Source organism: Chiloscyllium punctatum, chromosome 15 (genome assembly GCF_047496795.1).
Source record: "Chiloscyllium punctatum isolate Juve2018m chromosome 15, sChiPun1.3, whole genome shotgun sequence".
Taxonomy (NCBI): Eukaryota; Metazoa; Chordata; class Chondrichthyes; order Orectolobiformes; family Hemiscylliidae; genus Chiloscyllium; species Chiloscyllium punctatum.
The window spans coordinates 84,250,959-84,269,996 of NC_092753.1; the positions used below are offsets into that span (position 1 = coordinate 84,250,959).

At 41.3% G+C, this 19,038-nt stretch overlaps 1 protein-coding gene across 2 annotated transcripts in view; it reads right to left on the reverse strand.

Moving 5' to 3' along the window:
- LOC140486476 (cell adhesion molecule DSCAM) overlaps positions 1-19,038 on the reverse strand; it is a 693,577-nt gene that overhangs the window by 40,117 nt on the left and 634,422 nt on the right. For both annotated transcript variants that reach the window (XM_072585696.1, XM_072585695.1), the window contains 5 exons: positions 16,810-17,100; positions 9,249-9,425; positions 7,893-7,923; positions 4,726-4,841; positions 734-883 (listed from right to left, as the gene is read on the reverse strand). In XM_072585696.1, coding sequence (XP_072441797.1) covers positions 734-883; positions 4,726-4,841; positions 7,893-7,923; positions 9,249-9,425; positions 16,810-17,100 — 765 coding nt within the window. The remainder of the gene's footprint in view (positions 1-733; positions 884-4,725; positions 4,842-7,892; positions 7,924-9,248; positions 9,426-16,809; positions 17,101-19,038) is intronic.

Below are 19,038 nucleotides of genomic sequence, written 5' to 3' on the forward strand. Positions count from 1 at the left end.
GACAGCTGTGACTACTAGAGTCATAGTCATAGAGATGTACAATATGTAAACAGAACCTTTGATCCAACTCGTCCATACTGACCAGATATCCCAACCCAATCTAGTCCCAACTGCCAGCACCCAGCCCATATCCCTCCAAACCGTTCCTATTCATATACCCATCCAGATTCCCTTTAAATGTTTCAATTGTATCAGCCTCCACCACTTCCTCTGGCAGCCCATTTTACACACGCACCACTGTCTGCGGGAAAAAGTTGCCCCTTAGCTCTCTTTTAAATCTTTCCCCTTTCGCCCTAAACCTATAATCTCAAGTTCTGGACTCCCCAACCCCTGGGAAAATACCTTGTCTGTTTGTCCTATCTATGCCCTTCATGATCTATGAGGTCACCCTCAGCTTCTGACGCTCCAGGAAAACAGCCCCAGCCTATTCAACCTCTCCCTATAGCTCAAATCCTCCAACCTTGGCAACATCCTTGTAAATCTTTTCTCTATCCTTTCAAGTTTCACAACATCTTTCCGATAGGAAGGAGATCAGAATTGCATGCAATATTCCAACAGTGGCCTAACCAATGTCCTGTACAGCCGCAATGTGATCTCCCAACTACTGTACTCAATAATCTGAACAATAAAGGAACTAATGGGAACAAATCCATTCACCATCATGGCAACCATCCCCACACTCTCTCATGTTGGTTTTTCTCACTTGCACTCCCTCTCCGTCAAGAATACTCACTGGTTCCAGGTCGGGCATCTGAAACATCCACTAGAGGGCCAGTGGCCTGCGAGACTGAGTGGTAATGGACAGTGTGTGTGGCCGTTAGCGATTTCTGTTTCACAGCCTCTCCAAAGTCCGAATCCGTCAGTAGCACAGTAGATCGGTCGTCTGTAACACAGCAGGTGTACACTGTTTACAAATCAGTCTTTCAACAGATTTTCATCCAAAAGAGATATTAAAATGAAAGGTGGCATGCAGTTTGATGCAATCATGAGAGGCTTTATTGCTTCAAAGTGGAGTTTCTGTTGAGTTCAGTTCCTGCACTGCTCCAATCTGAAGGTTCTCTCATTTCTATGATTCTGAGCAAGGAAACATAAAGAACTTGCAAGAGTTAAATGTGCCTCTGCCATCTCAGCAAAACACTGCAGCCTCAAACATTGTGAAGTTAAGTTACTGTTGAAATGAAAGGGTAAAAGGCAACCAACTAGAACAGCAAGTGTTCACAGAAAGCCATGGATTAAATTACTAGGTTTTCTAACCTAAAGATGTTGACTGTTGAACACCATGGAGAACTTGCCTGTTTTTGTTTTACAACTCTTAGCAATAGTTTGTGGAGCACACAGGGCCTTGTTTTCATGTCTCATCATAAAGATGGCACTGCTGACAGTGCACCACTCTATTTAGCAGGGCACTAGAGTCACCCTTGATTATGGGTTTAAGTCTTTGGAAGGGGGCATAAACCCACAACCTCCTAATTCAGAGGTGAGGCTGAGGACAAGGAGATTAGTGTAACATAGTTCAAGTTAAGGACTGACTAAGCACCAGCTCCAGTATGAGGGATTAAATGGCCTCCTTCTGTGCTGTAACTCATATGGCTCTCTCCTCTCACACTGGGTATGTGCATGTGCAATTCCACTTCCTTTCTGGTTATTACTGGCCCTTAAACCTCTGTTGATCCCAAAACTTCATCGCAGTTTCAGCTTTATCAAAGTGATCTTTTCATTCTCAATGGCAAATAACAGCTAGCTATTTGTGCATACTTCTTTTCGTTATATGTCTATACATAGTAATGTAAACACACACATACACACATATAGATAAATGCTCTTTCAGCATTGCAGAGTCAATCAGAATCCAAAGTGGTGCTAAAAGACAGGAATAAATCGATATCATGCACTGATGCAATTCAGTGGTCATTTCAAAGTCATTAATCTTGTCCTTGTTATTATATAAATATATTTTATGTAATCATTTACAGGTAAATACACAAGATAGAGTGGATTTAGGAAGCAAGGAATTTGACTTGTCTGAGCTTCTTGACAATCCTGGCAGAGAAACAGACTGAGGTACTCTAGCCCCACTGCTGGCCAGTCAATGTAACTTCAGTGTGATTATATTGAGGGCTACTTTCCATTGTCATATGTTGACATAATCATTTTATATTAGAAAAAAGTAGACAAGGCATTTCGATATCATGTGATTACTATGTGGCAACTTCTGCTGGAAAGCACAACTGTGTAGGAATTGAACAAAGTTACAATGTTTTTTTTTATATCCACCATGAAAGGTTATTTTGGCAATGCTGACTGTCTAATATTACTAATGAAGATTGACCACTTGAACAAAGAACCGGAAAGCTGTCATTGCCATATGTAACCAACTGTAACTAGAGAAAAGTTTGTACTTTTAAGTGTTATAAATCATAGAATCCCAGCAATGTGGAAGCGGGCCATTTGGTCCATTGACTCCAAAAAGCATCCCCCTCAGACTTATCCCCTACCCTATCACCCTGCATTTCCCATGACTAATCCATTCATCCCTGGATACTATGGGCAATTTTGCATGGCCAATCCACCTAACCTGTATATCTTTGGACTGTAGGACAAAACCCATACAAACCACAGGGAGAATGTGCAAATTCCACACAGACAGTCACTCAAGGGTGGAATCAAACCCATGTCCCTCACACTGTACAGCAGCAGTGTTAACCACTGAGCTACCATGAAAATGTACAAGCTGTACAATCATAGGGCACAGAAGGAGCCCAAGTGACCCATTGTACTACTGATGTTGCTTGTTTAAAAGAGCTTTCTAATGAGTCCCACTCCTCTTTTGTGACAAATCTGCAAAGTTTCCTTTTCAAGTATGTGTCCAATTGCCTTGTGAAGGTTATTATTGCATTCAGAATGGTTATTATGTGCCTCCCTGTGTGCTGTAAATTACTCTGTGACTCCATGAATCTCTTCCCAATATTCTTTCAGGCAATGAAGTGCAGATTCATTTAAAAAAATCTCTTCTTCACTATCTTATTTTTAAATTTGTAATTATTTTACTTTTCCAGTTGATCTTAAATCTTTGAAATCTGCTTGCTGACTCTTGTGTCATTGGAAACAATCTCTCCTTAATTATCCTATTAAGATCCTTTATAATTCTGAACACCTCCATTAAATCTCCTTACAACTTAAACTTAGAAGAACAACAACAGTTCCTCTACTCTCCTCAACAGAATGAAGGCCAATGGTATAATTCACAGTTATGGTCGGGTTTGATAGATCAGGTAGTGGGAAACTGATAACGCTTGCAAAAGGATAAAGAACTAGTGGTCAAAGACTTAAAGTGACTTGGAAACGATGCAAGCAAACCTTTTCCACACAGCAAATAGCTCCGTAGTGAATACACAACCTGAAAATGTAGGGGAGGACAGTTCAATTGAGGCGTTCAACAGGGGATTAGATGTTTACCTGGACAGAAGTAATGTGCAAGTGTATGGGGAACAAGCATGGAATTGGTTGCAAGAAACAATGCTCATTTGAAGAGCATATGCAGACACAATGGGTTGAATGACCTCATGTGCTGTAACAGTTCCGTGATTCTGTGAATTCTGGCAAATTTCTGCACTTTGCCCGAGCCCTTCAGAGCCAAGGGCGGAATTTTTGGCTTCCTGAGGTGAAAAGCTTTGTGACAGGAAAAACATTTATTTCAGAGTGATGCTTCCAACCCTCCACCCCCACCCTGTCTTACTCCTCTGCCTGAATTAAGTTACCAAGACTACAGGGTTTGAGTTATGAGGAAAGGCTGGGTCTTTTTTCCCTGGAGCGTCGGAGGTCGAGGAGTGACCTTATAGAGGTTTATAAAATCATGAAGGGCTTAGATAGCGTAAATAGCCAAGGTCTTCCTACCAGGGTGCGAGACTCCAAAACTACAGGGCATAGGTTTAAGGTGAGAGGGGTAAGATTTAAAAGGGACCTAAGAGGTAATGTTTTCTCACGGAGGATGGTGTATTTATGAAACAAACTGTCAGCAGAAGCAGTTGAGGTGAGTACAATTACAACATTTAAAAGACATTTGGATAGGTATGTGGATATGGAAGGTTTAGGAGTATATGGGTGAAATAGAGGCAAATGGGAATAGTTCATTTTAGGAAAGTTGGTCAGCATGTGCAAGTTAGGCCAAAGAGTCTGTTTCTGTCCTATACGACTCTATGATTCTAAGTTCTGGGTGGGAAGGTTCCTGGTTGGTTTTCCTGCTCCATCAACTGAGTCTACTAATTGGTCAATTAAGGAACTACTTTAAGGGCCTCATCTCTCCAACACTGGGATTAGCCCAGCTCCATGTGTTCATGTGCCATGCAACGCGTCCAAAGAAGAAGCCGTTTTGGTCACCTGTCAGCCAATTAAGGGGAGGGGTATCCCGACACTCAAAGCCTGATTAAAGGACTGAACATAGGACAGGGAACTGCTCTACTCCTTCAATCTCTTTCTCTCTACATCCCTCCACTGCCAAGAAGCCGTGCAGCACTCTTACCAGCTCTCCATCCAGCTGGCAAGACTCCCTAGCTCCTGTGCCTCAACAAGATTCTGTCTCCAAGAAAAGGAAACATTATTGTCCCTCAAGCTGCAGGATGAATTTTTGATATATCCAGGTTAATGGTCAAAAAGGCAATTAATTTAGGAATTAAATGATATCATTTTACAAATGATTGGAAAGTATTGAGATGGTGAATTTCATACCGATTGTTTCCATGGTATCCCTCTCTTCTATCAGAAGCTGTGCTCGAGGGATATCGATGTGCATTCTCAGTGTCTGCTGCTGTTTATTCAGGGTATCAGATGTCCTTGTGTTTTTACTTGGAAGAGATAGAAAGAAAACCACATATAACCTAATATCTATGCCTTAAGCACGTTCTGGTAATAGCCATGACGTCTGAGGTCTTCCACATAATGACATTATTGCAACCATTTCATTTCAAAAGCTTCTTGTTTTTATTGTTTAGGTCTTCATTAGTTTGTGACCCTCTTTAAAACAAGCGTGCCATAGTTTGAATTAGAATCCCTACAATGTGGAAACAGGCCCTTTGGCCCAACAAGTCCACATTACTTCTCCGAAGAATATCCCACCCAAACCCATTACCCTACATTTCCCCTGACTAATGCACCTAACCTATACATCCCTGAACACTGTGGATAATTTAGCATGGCCAATTCACCTAACCTGCACACCTTTGGACCATGGGAAAAAACCAGAACAAATTTATATTCAGATCCACGTCGAAGACAGATAATCCTTTTATAGCGTCTTTGAATAGTCAAACAAATAGTGAACTCGGAATCCATTGTTGACATAACTGTAGCTCCTTAAATTCAGCCAAACATTTTCAGTGGTTCAGGGGTGACATCTGTGGAAATGTCAACAGAGATCTATGGAAATTGTCTGACCAGCTGGAACGTTCCTGTTAATCTGATAGTTTCCTTCCGATTGACGGTCAGGCAAAGCAATGCAACAGGGTTTTTTTTTAAAGAAAGCTCTCCAGTGACAACAGCAATATCGAGAGTGTGGTGCTGGAAAAGCACAGCCGGTCAGGCAGCATCTGAGGAGCAGGAGAATCGACGTTTCAGGCATAAGCCCTTCATCAGGAACGACAACTGTACTCTTTTCTTTTCATTTTAAAGATGGTATTATTGAGAGAAGTTTCAGATCTTGACAGTTATAAAGACATTCTCCACCCTTCAAGAGAATTTAGGCACTTCTGCCAACTTGTGACAGCCACATTGCAAATGAGGATCCTTCAAACAGGCAAAATGGGGTCTTTTTGTGCACAGCATGAAATTCAGATTTCTTTTCTAACTGGGGGTTTCCCATTTTAGTTGTACCATGCACCTGCTGCCAAAAACTGGATCTGTCAGACGTCACTTCTATCTCTGTATCCTTCCCACCATTTTTAAAGGTTTGTGGAGCATACGAAAATCTGACACTGAATTTCAGGAAACACAGGACACAGATTAACTGCAATTGGGTGAAAAAGCAAACTTGGCGGTGCTGTGCGAACCCTCCAAATACATTTCTGACATCTATAAGATTTTTCAATTGCAGTCATTCATCAAATGTGGACAATAGACGATGCTGATTCATGAGATTCTCTCCGAATTAGAGGAATGGTTTGGTTTACATTGTCTACAGACACTCAACATTACCTCATCTTTAAATATTTATCCAAAATATGCCTCCTCTAACAGGCACAGGGCATCATAATCTTTAAACAAATGTGATTAGAACAATTGCTTCCAAGATTTTTTTAACATGTTCGGTTCCTTGAGAATATTAGCCCATAACATGCTGTCGGTGTAGTAATGAGGTTTATAATGCTTACAATTACTTAAGCATAAATTCCTTAGGAACCTCAGACATGAGGCAAAGATAAGGACTGTAACTTTTATATTGCTGTCCAATTGCACTGTCCCACTGTTTGCTTGAGGAAAATGGCATCTTGTTGCACAGCTCACCATTGAACTGTACTGAGCAGTGCCATCATGATACTCAAAGGCATTTACAAGTCAATCTGAAGTGACGCAAAGAACTAGTGAACATCTCTGTATATTTAAACCCGACTGATCATCAGAGATTCTCTTAACAATGCATTAGAAGTCATTTGAGGGTCAGATTGCTCAGTTGGTTGGATGGCTGGTTTGCAATGCACAGTGCTGCCAACAGTGTAGGTTCACTTCTGATTGATTCCCATTGTCTCCCCTTGCCTGAGGCATGGTGACCCTCAGGCTAAATCACCACAGTCGTCTCTCTCTCTCTCTCGCTCTCTCCAATGAGAGAGCAGCCCTATGGTCTGGTAAGATTGTAAGGACTTATTTCCAAAGAACCTCTTTGGTATTGAGTGGAAAAAATTTCTTCATGGTTTAATTGCTGTCTTATTTTACTCCTTTTCTCTCTCTGTCTCCTTTTTTTTCCCTCTCCTCGTTTCATTTCTGTGCCAGTTTTGACACTGAGTTCATCAACTCTAACTTACACTTTCCAAATCCAGTGGTTCGACTGCCCAGAAAGGCAAGGGCAGCAGAAGCACATAACACTGCAAGCTACAAGTTCCCCTCCATGCCACACACCATTTTTACACAGGGCTATACCGCTAATCCTTTCATGCCTCATGGTATTCAGATATACTGATGCCACATGGACTGCAGCAGTTCAAGAAAGAAGCTCAGCATCAGCTCCCTGAAGGCAAATTAGCAATTAGCTGGCCTGCCAAATAATTCAAAGACTAAGTAAAACATTTCCTTCTCAATTTATGTTTCATCACTTGCATACTCTGATTGGCTAAATATTAACTTGCTCCATTGATGTAGGTTCCAGATGTCCCCTTCCCTTTGACTCTGATTTTAATAGCTCGTATTTCCAGCAAATTGCCATACAAAATGTTTCAGGTACAAACGGGGTGGAACAGGCACTCAATTCAACCTGTGGAGCAAAGGCTTCACCCAAAATATGTGAGCAACTTCTGACTGACGCACCGCAATGCCACATAAACAATCTGGGACAACTGATGCCCCATTTGAGGCCACTCCTGCCACCCATTGTTAAAGTCTTGGCCTTGCCAGGCAGCTCAATGTAGACACCAGTTGGTTTCCTATTCTCTGAGAAGTGGCCAGCAGCTGGAGTATGCTTGCTTGGTACCCATAACCCACCATTGGCTGGTAATAAGGCCCATATATGACCCTGGCATATGCAACTGGATGCAGTGACCATACTGCTGTCTGGTGTGACTTTGGAATAGTCACCAGTGATTTTTTTTTTGTTTTCAACAGGGGCACAGAAATTCCAGATAGAACAGGTATCATCGTTGGCAGTCTGTAACATGAATAACATTGAATACTGAAAAACTGCAGTGCATTACCTCATCAACATCTCGGCCAGACTTTTGGCATCTGTAAGAAAAGGAGATATTCATTATCATACCTGTCTCAAGATGTTAAAAAGAAAGAACCTTGAGATGGCCCCATGCTGGCCTTGCTATACCATGTGACAGTATAACCTGGCAACAAATACGCTCAGGGGAAAGTGAAGACTGCAGATGCTGGAGATCAGAGTCAAAGGTGTGACTCTGGAAAAGCATATAAGGTCAGGCAGCATCGAGGAGCAGGAGAGCTGACATTTCGAGCATAAGCTCTTCATCAAAAACACTCAAACAGGAGAAGAATAGTCAAGGCCAGTGACATCTTTAAATGATAGTCAGGGGAGAGTGTGGATCTGAGATTGTCCGAAGAGACTTTTTAAAGAGACTGTGACTAACAAATGTGTTGCAAGGATTGAGGTGGGGTCCATTGCCTTTCGTCATTTCTATAAATGATTTGGATGTGAATATGAGGTATGGTTTGTAAGTTTGCAGATGACACCAATTTTGGTGGTGTGATGGACAGTGAAAAAGGTTATTTCAGAGTACAATGGGACCTTGATCATATGGGCCAATTGCAGATACAGATTATGTTGCATAAATGTGAGGCACTGCATTTTGGTTTGGCAAACCAAGACAGAACTTATACAGTTAATAGTAAGGCTTTACTGGATGAAGAGACTTAAAGAGTGCAGGTGCAAGTAGAGTTGCAGGTAGACAGAGTGGTGAAGATGACATTTGACACGCTTGCTTCCATTGGTCAGCGCATTCAGTGTAGGAACTGGGATGTCATGTTTTGTCTGTACAGGACATTGGTGAGGCCACTTCTACAATACAGTGTTCAATTCGGGTCTTCCTGCTACAGGAAAGATGCTGTTAAACTTGACAATGTTCAGAAAATATTTACCAGGAAGTTGCTAGGTCTGGAGAGTTTAAGCTACAGAGAGAAACTGAATAGGCTGAGGCTTTTGTTCTTGGAGGATTGGAGGCTGAGGATGACCTTATAGATGTTTCTAAAATCATGAGGAGCATTGATAGGGTAAATACATAAGGTATTTTCCCCAGGGTAGAGATCTATGGTGAGAGGGGGAAGATTTGAAAAGGACCTGAAAGGCAACCTTTTCACGTAGAGGGCAGTGTGTGTGTGAAAGGAGCAGCCAGAGGAAATGGTGGAGGCTGGTACAATTACAACATTGAAAAGGCATCTGGATGGGTCCATAAATAAGAAGGATTCAGAGGGATACAAATGCTGGCAGATGGGACTAGATCAGTTTACGATATCTGATTGGCATGGATGAGTTGGAGAGAAGGGCCTGTTTCTAAGCTGTATAACTCTATGACTCTATAAATGTGTCTAACCCCTCAGTCTTTTCAGGCGCTGCTCCCTCCGTCGCCTTCGAACAATCAGAAGCAGAGCAAACAGCAGCAGGGCAGCCAGCAGAATGCATGAGATGGTCACCAGCATCTTCAGTTCTTCATTGGTTGCCATTCCTTCCTCGGTCTGGACCACTGATTTAATCAGTGGTGGGATTGTACCTGTGTGATCAAAGACACAATAAGATTTATTCGCTGTGCCAATGTGATACAAGGTAGAATACCTTTTTCAAACATAAGGGTAAGTTCTGATCAGAAATTATTCCACTCACTCACCATTTCACCACACCATTGATGTACCAAAGTGCTTAAATCAATGGGGGATGGTGGGGGGAAGGAGGTAGAAGGTACTCAGAACAAGGCAGGGTCATGACCTTAAAAGTTAAGCTCAGTCACTGAGAAGGATAAGCAGAATCTTGTTAAGGCAGTAAGGAAACATCTCGACTGTTTTTCCAGAGAAAGTCCACCAAATTCAACGCTAATCAGGCAGTGGAAGGACAGCTTAGATTCTTGTCTGGAATCAAGACCCCAAGAAGAAGGCCCAGCCAGTTAGAGTTGCTGGCCTCTGATTGCCGCTTTTAGTGACTCCTTAGCCCTGCCATTTTGCCAAAAGGAATTGCAGTGAAAGAGAGATCAAGAAACAGCAAACTATTTCTCAAAATCTTTCTGGCTGGGTTCAGAATCCAATAATCTTATACCACCCACAAACTGGACAATGTGACATCCCTCTGAAAATCTTATAGACCGGCTGCATCTATCTAAAGCTCTGTTCCTTGTTGTTACACCTAGAGCCATTTTTCTTTGCAAACTGTTCTTTGTTAAAAGTTCAAGACTTACACATGGGTCCAATTGATGTTAGTTTAAATTACTATTTAAATGACACCTCTTCATAAACCCTTGGTGCGTACAAAACACAGTTGTATCCTTCTCACCACCATGAAATATCATACAGATGATCTCCAGAGATGTCAAAAATGGCTCCTAATGCTGCCCACAATCCCCACACAATGAATAGCCAGAAGATCATTGAGGTAGAAATTCCCATTGGATGTTGTTCCTAAATAAGCGATAGCAAAACAATATTGAAATCAATGGAATAGAATACTGGGCAGTGCATAATAGAAGCTGCCAATTCCCTGGTGCCTATTTTGCATTATCAATAAGACACATTTATATCCTAATTATCTTTGAGAATTTATCTTTCCAGGAATTTCTAGATAGCATATGCTAGGATCACATATGTGATGATAAAGCACTGGCAGCATATTCTTAACTTTTTACTATACTTCATATTTTCAAATCATTAAATAATGTAAAAAATTCTTGTAAATGAAGACAAACCTCTGATACATGAGAGAGTGTCTCACATAATGAGATGAATGGGCCTTAATTGTCTACAGACTGGATTACAATGTATTTTCAAGTACAAAGTCTCATGCTCAGTCCTAAAGGAGCGTTGTAAGTGCTGTTGACAGTTAAGATGGTTTAGTTTCATTTCTAGTCACCATAGTAACACAAGCTAATTAACAGTATTTAAGTTCTGGGTACAGATTAAAGAAATTTTGTCATCAAAAGGACTCGAAAAGCTGAGCTCAAATCCTTTATTTCCATTGCTAAATGTTGATCATTTGAAGAACTGTGTTCCTGCAGATTGACACTTACTGCATTTCTTAATTTCATTTTAATAAATCTGCTTGCGTAAGACCTATAAGATGTGCCTTTGACCTATAAATGACTAGATATGCTGCTGCTTTGCAATTTAAACAGGATATTTTATGTCTGATATTTTATGATGGTCACTGACTGATACTATCTTCTGAGGCATCAGTCACACTTGAAAACCATCTAAGCATTGAACCTTAGTAGAGGTTGACTCGTGCTGTCCTGCGTCTTGGTGTAAAGTGACAAATATAACAACAGTACCCTCTTGCAACCAGAACCAGAAATTCTTATCTTTCACACTTTTGCAATCATGCTGAAAGTAGATTATTTCAACACAAAAACCTGATCTGAATCAATGAGCTATTTGATTTCCCACTTGGGTGAACGCACAGAGTAGTGATGGAGCTGTGGGAGGTATTCAAGGAGGAGATAGCAGGGGCTCAGAACAAATACATTCCTGCAAAGAAATCATGTGAGAATCCTAAATCTAGCACCCCCTCCCTGAATGTCAGGAAGCATACAGGGCAGGATGAGGCAATAAAGGGAGGCTGTTATCAGATACCAAGGACTAAACAATATTGGCAAGTAAAATCAAGGATATGTTTTAAAGAATCAGAGAATATCTAAGGAAAATGTAGGGTTTATTAGAGATTAAAAGGGTAAATTATTTTATCCATTCCTGGAGGTGGGTGCAAGTCAGCCAACATTTTTCCTGGAGAAGCTTTAGGGATACTGACAGTGCTGTTCGGAAGGGAGCTCCAGGGCTTTGACTGAGTAGAGGTTGGATTTGTTCAGGGTCAGTTTGTATTTTTTGAGTTGGCTATGACTGATGAGTGTAGCATGTCTTATTTGGTCCATGTGGCTTCCAGGAAGGTTTTGACAAGGCTCCACATTTGCACACTGGAAAGATTCAAGCTCATGAAGTCCAAGGAAATTAAAAATTGAGATCAGTGGCAGGAAGTGAAGTCAATCCTCTGCATTCCATAATGTCAACATGTGCTTTTGTGACTGAAAGGGTGTGTCTCTTGGGGTTTTGCAAGGATCATTGCTTGGTACCTTCCTCTTCATGAATTTTATATGTATATAAATTCATGAATACATATATCAATTAATTATAGGTTTAAATATAGGGCAATGATTATGAAATTTTTAAATGATATAAAAATTGGCAGGATGATTGATAGAGAACCAGAGTGCTGTGGACTACAGGATAAGCAAGGTTACTCACTCTCCCTTAAAACTCGGAGTAAGACAATAGTAATTGAGAAGGGTGTATCAACAGAGTTATGAGAGCTCTGACAACAGTTAATCCCAATCCTCATTCTCAGCACGACAGAGCAGACAGAGTTGAAATCTTGTCCTCGTATGCAATGGAAACCTAAAATTCTGATTTTAAAAAAAAAAATCATTTAATGATATGAGCATCGCTGACATTTACCACTCAACCCCAATTGCCCAGAGAGCAGCTAAGTGTCAAACACATTGCAGCAGGTCTGACCAAATAAGGACTGTAGCTTCCTTCCCTAAAGGACATTCATGAACCAGTGAAATAACTACGAGATAACTATAACTGCCCTGTAAATTACAGAAGTAATACAGTGGCTGTGTAATGTATGCCACTTTCTATTACCCTGTGAGTTAAGTATGGCATACTCATACTTGGTGATATCTAATGGCATTGTTTCTACTCTGTAATGCTTACAAAGTAGAGAAGCAAGATTTCTTGGTGTCGTGTTCAGTTGTTTTGTGTTTGAGTCTCGTACCCGATCTATGTTCATTGTGTTCGACTGGTTAGGTTTGGGTGTTTCCTTAGGGGTAAAGTTGACAGTAAGTATTAGAAACTGGTGTTTTGTGATAGTAGAAATATTTTGAAATTCTTGGAAATAAACTTATATACTGAAAAACTACTGTTATCACTGCATTGCTCTGAGATAGATAAAATAGACAGCTCTTGGTACTGGTCTTGCTTTGCCATAAATGCAGTGCAGCAGGGAGTATTGCATCTTTGTCAAGGCCATCGTGATGAAGGAAGCATGGTTCAGAGGGAATTCCTGGATATGTTGTGTTATTGTTCTGTAACATGTAAGGCTGTGCTCATGACACTAACATTTATATGGCACAATCTAGATAGTCTCAGCAAATCCCTACATGTCTAATCTTTTTGAGGTTACCACACAACTCAAGTTGTTAGAGTCTTAACAAACCATAGGGCTGGTCTCTCATTAGAGAGAGACGATTGGTAGTGATTTAACCCAACAGCCACCTACCTCAGGTGAGGTTGAGAAGGAGAGACCTCAGCTGGTGTAGGAATTGAACCCACAATATTGGCATCATAGTGCTTTGCAAACTAACCATCCAGCCAACAGAGCTAAACCAACTTCACCACACTACTAGGACAGTGGCAACACACTCAAATCAAATGTTTATGCAGTGCCAAAAGGAACAGATTTCTGGCCCTGTGCAGTGAAGAATCTGTGTCAACATTAGCGCTACTGCCAAGACTTCTAATGGGAATAAAAATGATCCGTTGCAAATAAAAAAGAAAACAATGTTGTCAGAGAGCGTTCTGGCTAGAACCCAAAACAGTTTAGATATTATAATAAATACTTCTCTTTCACTCCTAACAGCACATGAGGCAACCCATTTCTTTCTCTAGTCTTACAAATAGTCAGTTGTGTTCTGGGTTATTTCCATAATGAATTGCCTTTATTAAATCCAAGTAGGGAAACAAATCAACTTCAATGGGTTTGAAGACAGTCAACACCAAGTTCCCATTGGAAAGGTTTACCCTGAATGTTTTCCCTCCACTGCCATCTAGACTGGGGCTCAAACCGATAACTTCCCTCAAAAATCACTGGCAATGCAAACATTTGCAAAATTGAGCTTGATGAATATATGTTGGGGATGGCTTTCAAGGGATATTGATGAAAGGCAGTGATATGAAGTTGAAGACTCCTTCTATTTAACTCTTAAGGTGACCTCAGGATGAAGGATGATGTCTTTTCATTCAGGTATTGTGGATACTTAGGTGATTAAACAGTCCAATATGAGATGCACACACCTTGCCCCAGGAGGTGTTTCCAATCGTTTGGGTGTATGGGATGTGTGGATCTTTGCATCCCCCTTTTGCTCTACCTCCAGCTGGGCTTATCAAAGGTGCACAAAATGGTTGGCACCTTTGCGTTTTGGACTTCCCCTAGCATGCTCCCATCCATCCAGGTGAGGGAGCTGAAGTTGAATATCTAAGCCAAGGTTGTTTCCACACCCTGTTTCCATATTTCAGTGTGGATGCCATCTCAGCTGTTGGGTGGCCTTTGTAATCCCATGTTGCGCTGAAGTTGCGGTGAAGGGTAACATGATGCAGGATGCATTGAACAGCACTCACATTGACGACTGACTTGTGATTCAGGGGATCCTCAAATTGGCCCTCTTAGCAAATGCTGACTGTCTCTCTGTCCTTGATGAGCGCCCATCAATTACCAGCTCTCAGAGTGGTCAGTACTTGGGTGCAAAGGTCACAGATGATCTTGTGTGCACTGAAGACCCCATGCTGGCAGTGGCTATCAGCCAGCTTCTGTGATTCCTGAGTTCCTCCCACCCACTATCTGTTCTTTTCATCACAAGTTTATTTGTTACACCTCAGCCTTCATTCATCTAAAGACTTTCTTTCTTTCCATCAGTTATTGAGGAGGTTCTGTTTCAGGAATACCTTGTGCTTGTGAATAACAGTTCCTAGATCTCTTTGTTGTTTTCGTTAAACCAATCTTGCTGCTTCCTGGCAGAGAAACCCAAAATCCCCTTTCAGGGGCTGTTTATGATGGATTTGAGGTCACTGGGGACACTCTGTGGTCCCTGTTCATTAAGTGTCACCAGATTGACTATGAGGTATTGACTGAGGTAGGGCTTTGTCAGTGGAATGCTTAAGTCCTTCAACACTGAATTTCCTGTAGCAGCACTGTTGCTAGCATGAGTTGTTTTTGTGTCAAGCTGATGGAGATAGTTGACTGGATTAGTCAGTAGACTGTCTAGTAGTTATTAGGTCTGTCACTTATTGGGTGATGCAAAATCCTTAGGACCTTTGTTCAGATGATGACATAGTCAGGCAGGTGCCAATCTCTGTAGCAAGAGAATCGCCATGAGGTTTTGCATTTGTGTCTCTGGTGAATTAGGGCTGGACTATAATCTAGGCATTTTGCCAGAAGGTGGACTCCATTATGTTTCCAATGCCTTCCTTTCTAATCACACCATTTCAGGGATCCTTTCCAACGCGCCCATTGTTTTCATCAAAGAAAAATCAGCTTGTCTCCCTTTGGGATATGAGGCAATAATTGATCAAGATTGGGGTAGAATTTCTCTTTGGCCTTATACATTGCTTGTATGGGAGGGGGTGATAATTGTGATGCATTGCTTCTGGGCTACAGTGAGTTCAAGGGTCATGATGTATTTGCTGATTCTACAGGAAATCTTGCAAAGATGGTCAATTAATTCCATCGGTTAAACCAGGAATTAGCATTTTTCTTCAAATTTACCCCACCAAGAAGAGGGTAAATACCATTTTGATCTTTGAGCTGACCTTCTTTTGTTTGTCAGGACTTTCTCAAGGCAATGATGTCAATGTCTCAGTGGGGTTGGAAGGCAGTGAATCTCTCCTGGCTGCTACACTCTCTCTCTCGTTGTGTTTTTGTTTGATGTTTCTCCTCCTGGGCTGCTGGAGTTGCATGTGAGACAATTCTGTGTTCTGAATTTGCCTTTTTTCCCAGGATGTGTATGTGGGATGTTACTATATTGGAGCAGTTACTGTTTAGTAGTAAAATAATCTATTATGCTGTTAAGATTCCCAATAGAGTTAAGTTATTCCAATTGCCACTTCCTTTTAAAAACAGAAAGAACTATGGATGCTGTAAACAAGTAACAAAAACAGAAGTTGTTGGAAAAGCTCAGCAGGTCTGACAGTATCTGTGAAGAGAAATCAAAGTTAACGTTTCGGGTCCGGGTCGGTTCTGAGGAAGGGTTGCCGGACCTAAAATGTTAACTTTGATTTTTCTTCACAGATGCTGCCAGGCCGGCTGAGCTTTTCCAGCAACTTCTGTTTTTGTTTCCTCTTCCTTTTTTGTACTTTAAGTATTGTGTTTGAATGAATTGTATTTTGCTTAACTTCAAGTACCTCACATTCAACTTTAAAATAAGAAAGAGATAGGCCGGAGGCTAACTTCTTAATATTTTTTGAGGGCGTCTTGTGTAGTCCATAACAGGAATCAAGGGTCATTAGTATTGAGTGTGGAGGTATAAAAATACTCAATGCCCACTGTGCTCAGTCCTGACATACTGGAAACTGGCACACAAAATTTGCACAAGTTTCTTTAAAACCTCAATGAAGTGCAAAGTCACAGCACCTCCCTACCATCTAAATACTAAGAACTTTTGCCAATGTCCTCACTTGAGACTTGGTGAATAAACTTATTTTCAACAAAATTGTTGATTAGTTATACATTCTAAAACAACTTCAATCCACAAATTAATGCAACATATCTGACGTTTGATACTTGGTGAAAGTAATGGGACTCCTCTGAAGTTGAATTGATCCTCAATTGCTTTCATATTTAAAATATATACAACTGGAGAAATCATTTGTGCTTTGAAGGTAGTGACATTTTTCAAGGATTAATCAATGTTCTGTTGTTTTATTGTGCAGTGGATGTGTGCAGGGTGGGAAATGACCGAAAGTGGAAAGCACAGTTTGCTCAATAAATGCCACCCCCATGCTTGTCGATATCCAGATTTTTATAACCTTTCTATTGGTTCTTATTCAGACCAACATTAATGAGTCATGTGGGCCCCTTTGCTCCAGAAGGATGTAACCCAGACTTGTTCCTGCAGTACTTACTGCCATCATTGTTGAGGGTTGCAAATTCCGTCTGCTTCTCTGTGCATCCTGCACTGTTGCACACCTTCATTTGAAGTTCATACCACGTGGCCTCCTGCAAGTCATAGAGGATGTATGATTTGGACAGGGTCGTCCGCTGTGCTGTCGTCCAGACTGTTGTCCCAAATGGCCGATATTCAAGGGTGAACATGATGATGGGACAGCCACCATCAATCCAACCGAGGAGATTCAGCCTGATCCTTGTGGTGTTGACACTGGAGAATAGGTCCTGTTCCTTCGAAAACTGTGGCTCTGTAAGGGAAAACAAACGTCTCATAAATGATATTCATAGATTTGTTTCCCCTAATTTTCTCTACTTGCAATAATTCTTTCCTTTGACAGCATGTCTGTAATCTCTTGGTGAACCAATTCAAAAATCCTTTGTATGTCAGCAGGTAACTTACATAGAAACTGACTTCCACTGAAATTTCTATCCTCCCATAAAATGTGGCAGTTTATTAGTTCGTACACGTTAGTGGGCTGTCATATGTTACAAAAGGCTCATATATTCAGGAAAGAGTTCATCGTCATTGGAGTGAATCTTTTCTTTCAAATAAACATAATAAGGTTTTCAATTTCTGCTTCACTGATCTAGAATTACATCTCAGAAGGACTGTTGTGGAATTGGCTGAAAGTATAGCTGCACATCAGCTTGTAATCTCAGTTCAGAGACAGCCTGAGGGCAACATCTTGAAGGTCAACTTTCATGAGCATTTATATGAGGTGTACTGGCATGAGACTACCATTACTATCAGCTCAGTATCCCTCACCTCAGTTTTCCTCTTTGAGTTCTGGAGATTACCACTAGAGACAGTTCATAGCTGAAACTGACTGCCAACATTTTATTGAATTAATTCCTGGGATTTCTGGCAAAGCGGCTGTTTATTTCTGCTTTTTTAAAAAAAATGCCTACAGCATGGAAACAGGCCAATTGGTCCAGCAAGTCCACACTGACCATCTGTAGAGTAACCTACAATTGTGGGTGGCACGGTGGCACAGTGGTTAGCATTGCTGTCTCACAGCGCCAGAGACCCAGGTTCAATTCCTGCCTCAGGCAACTGTCTGTGTGGAGTTTGCACATTCTCCGTGTCTGTGTGGGTTGCCTCTGGGTGCTCCGGTTTCCTCCCACAGTCCAAAGATGTGCAGGTTAGGTGAATTGGCCATGCTAAATTGCCTGTAGTGTTAGGTGAAGGGGTAAATGTAGGGGAATGGGTCTGGGTGGGTTGCTCTTTGGAGGGTTGGTGTGGACTTGTTGGGCCGAAGGGCCTGTTTCCACACTGTAAGTAATCTAAATCTAAAAAAAATCCATTCCCTTACCCTATTATTCTACATACACCCCTGACAAATGCACCTCAACTACATATCTCTGAACATAATGGGCAATTTCGCACGGCCAATTCACCTAACCTGCACATTTCTGTGACTGTGGGAGGAAACCCACACAGACATGGGGAGAATATGCAAACTCCACACAGACAGTCACCTGAGGGTGGAATCAAACCCAGGTCCCTGGTGCTGTGAGGTAGCAGCGCTAACCACTGAGACACCATGCCACTCATAGAAACAGGCTACTTTAGAAGGTATTTGAGAATCAATCAGAGTGCTGTAAAACTGAAGTACCATCCACCCTCAGTTGGAGTAAGCATAAGTGGTTTTATTTCTCTGATACTTCCTTAATTTCAAAAATAAACTTTTTTCATAAAAATATCTTTATTTAGTCACAAAAGCAATTCAGTTCTGTACAGCAGCATATGAAGAAACAAAGATTGTAGTTTGACTCTATCCAGAAAAGCATTTTTTACTTGTACAAAACTATATTTACATATAATTGAGACACAAAGGGTGAGGGGTTCAATAACAGAATAGACCCTCATTTAACTTTGCAAGAAAGATCTTACGATAGTGGTCTTTCCCTGCTGTGCCTTGGTGGCAGCTGTCCCAGGCATTAATGTGTTCCTCAGCATGTCATCCTAGACCTTGGAATGTGCCAGTCTGTAACACTCAGTTGGGGTCAACTCCTGGAAGACCAGCAAGTTTCGGCCAGACCAAAGAGCATCTTTCATCAAGTTGATGGTCCTCCAGATGCAGTCAATGTTTCTGTATTAAAATTTCCACATCGAGGGCATTGTGTGGTGGCACAGAGAGTGTGGGCGTACATGAAGGTTCTCACAAGTTGTGCCCTTTTCACCA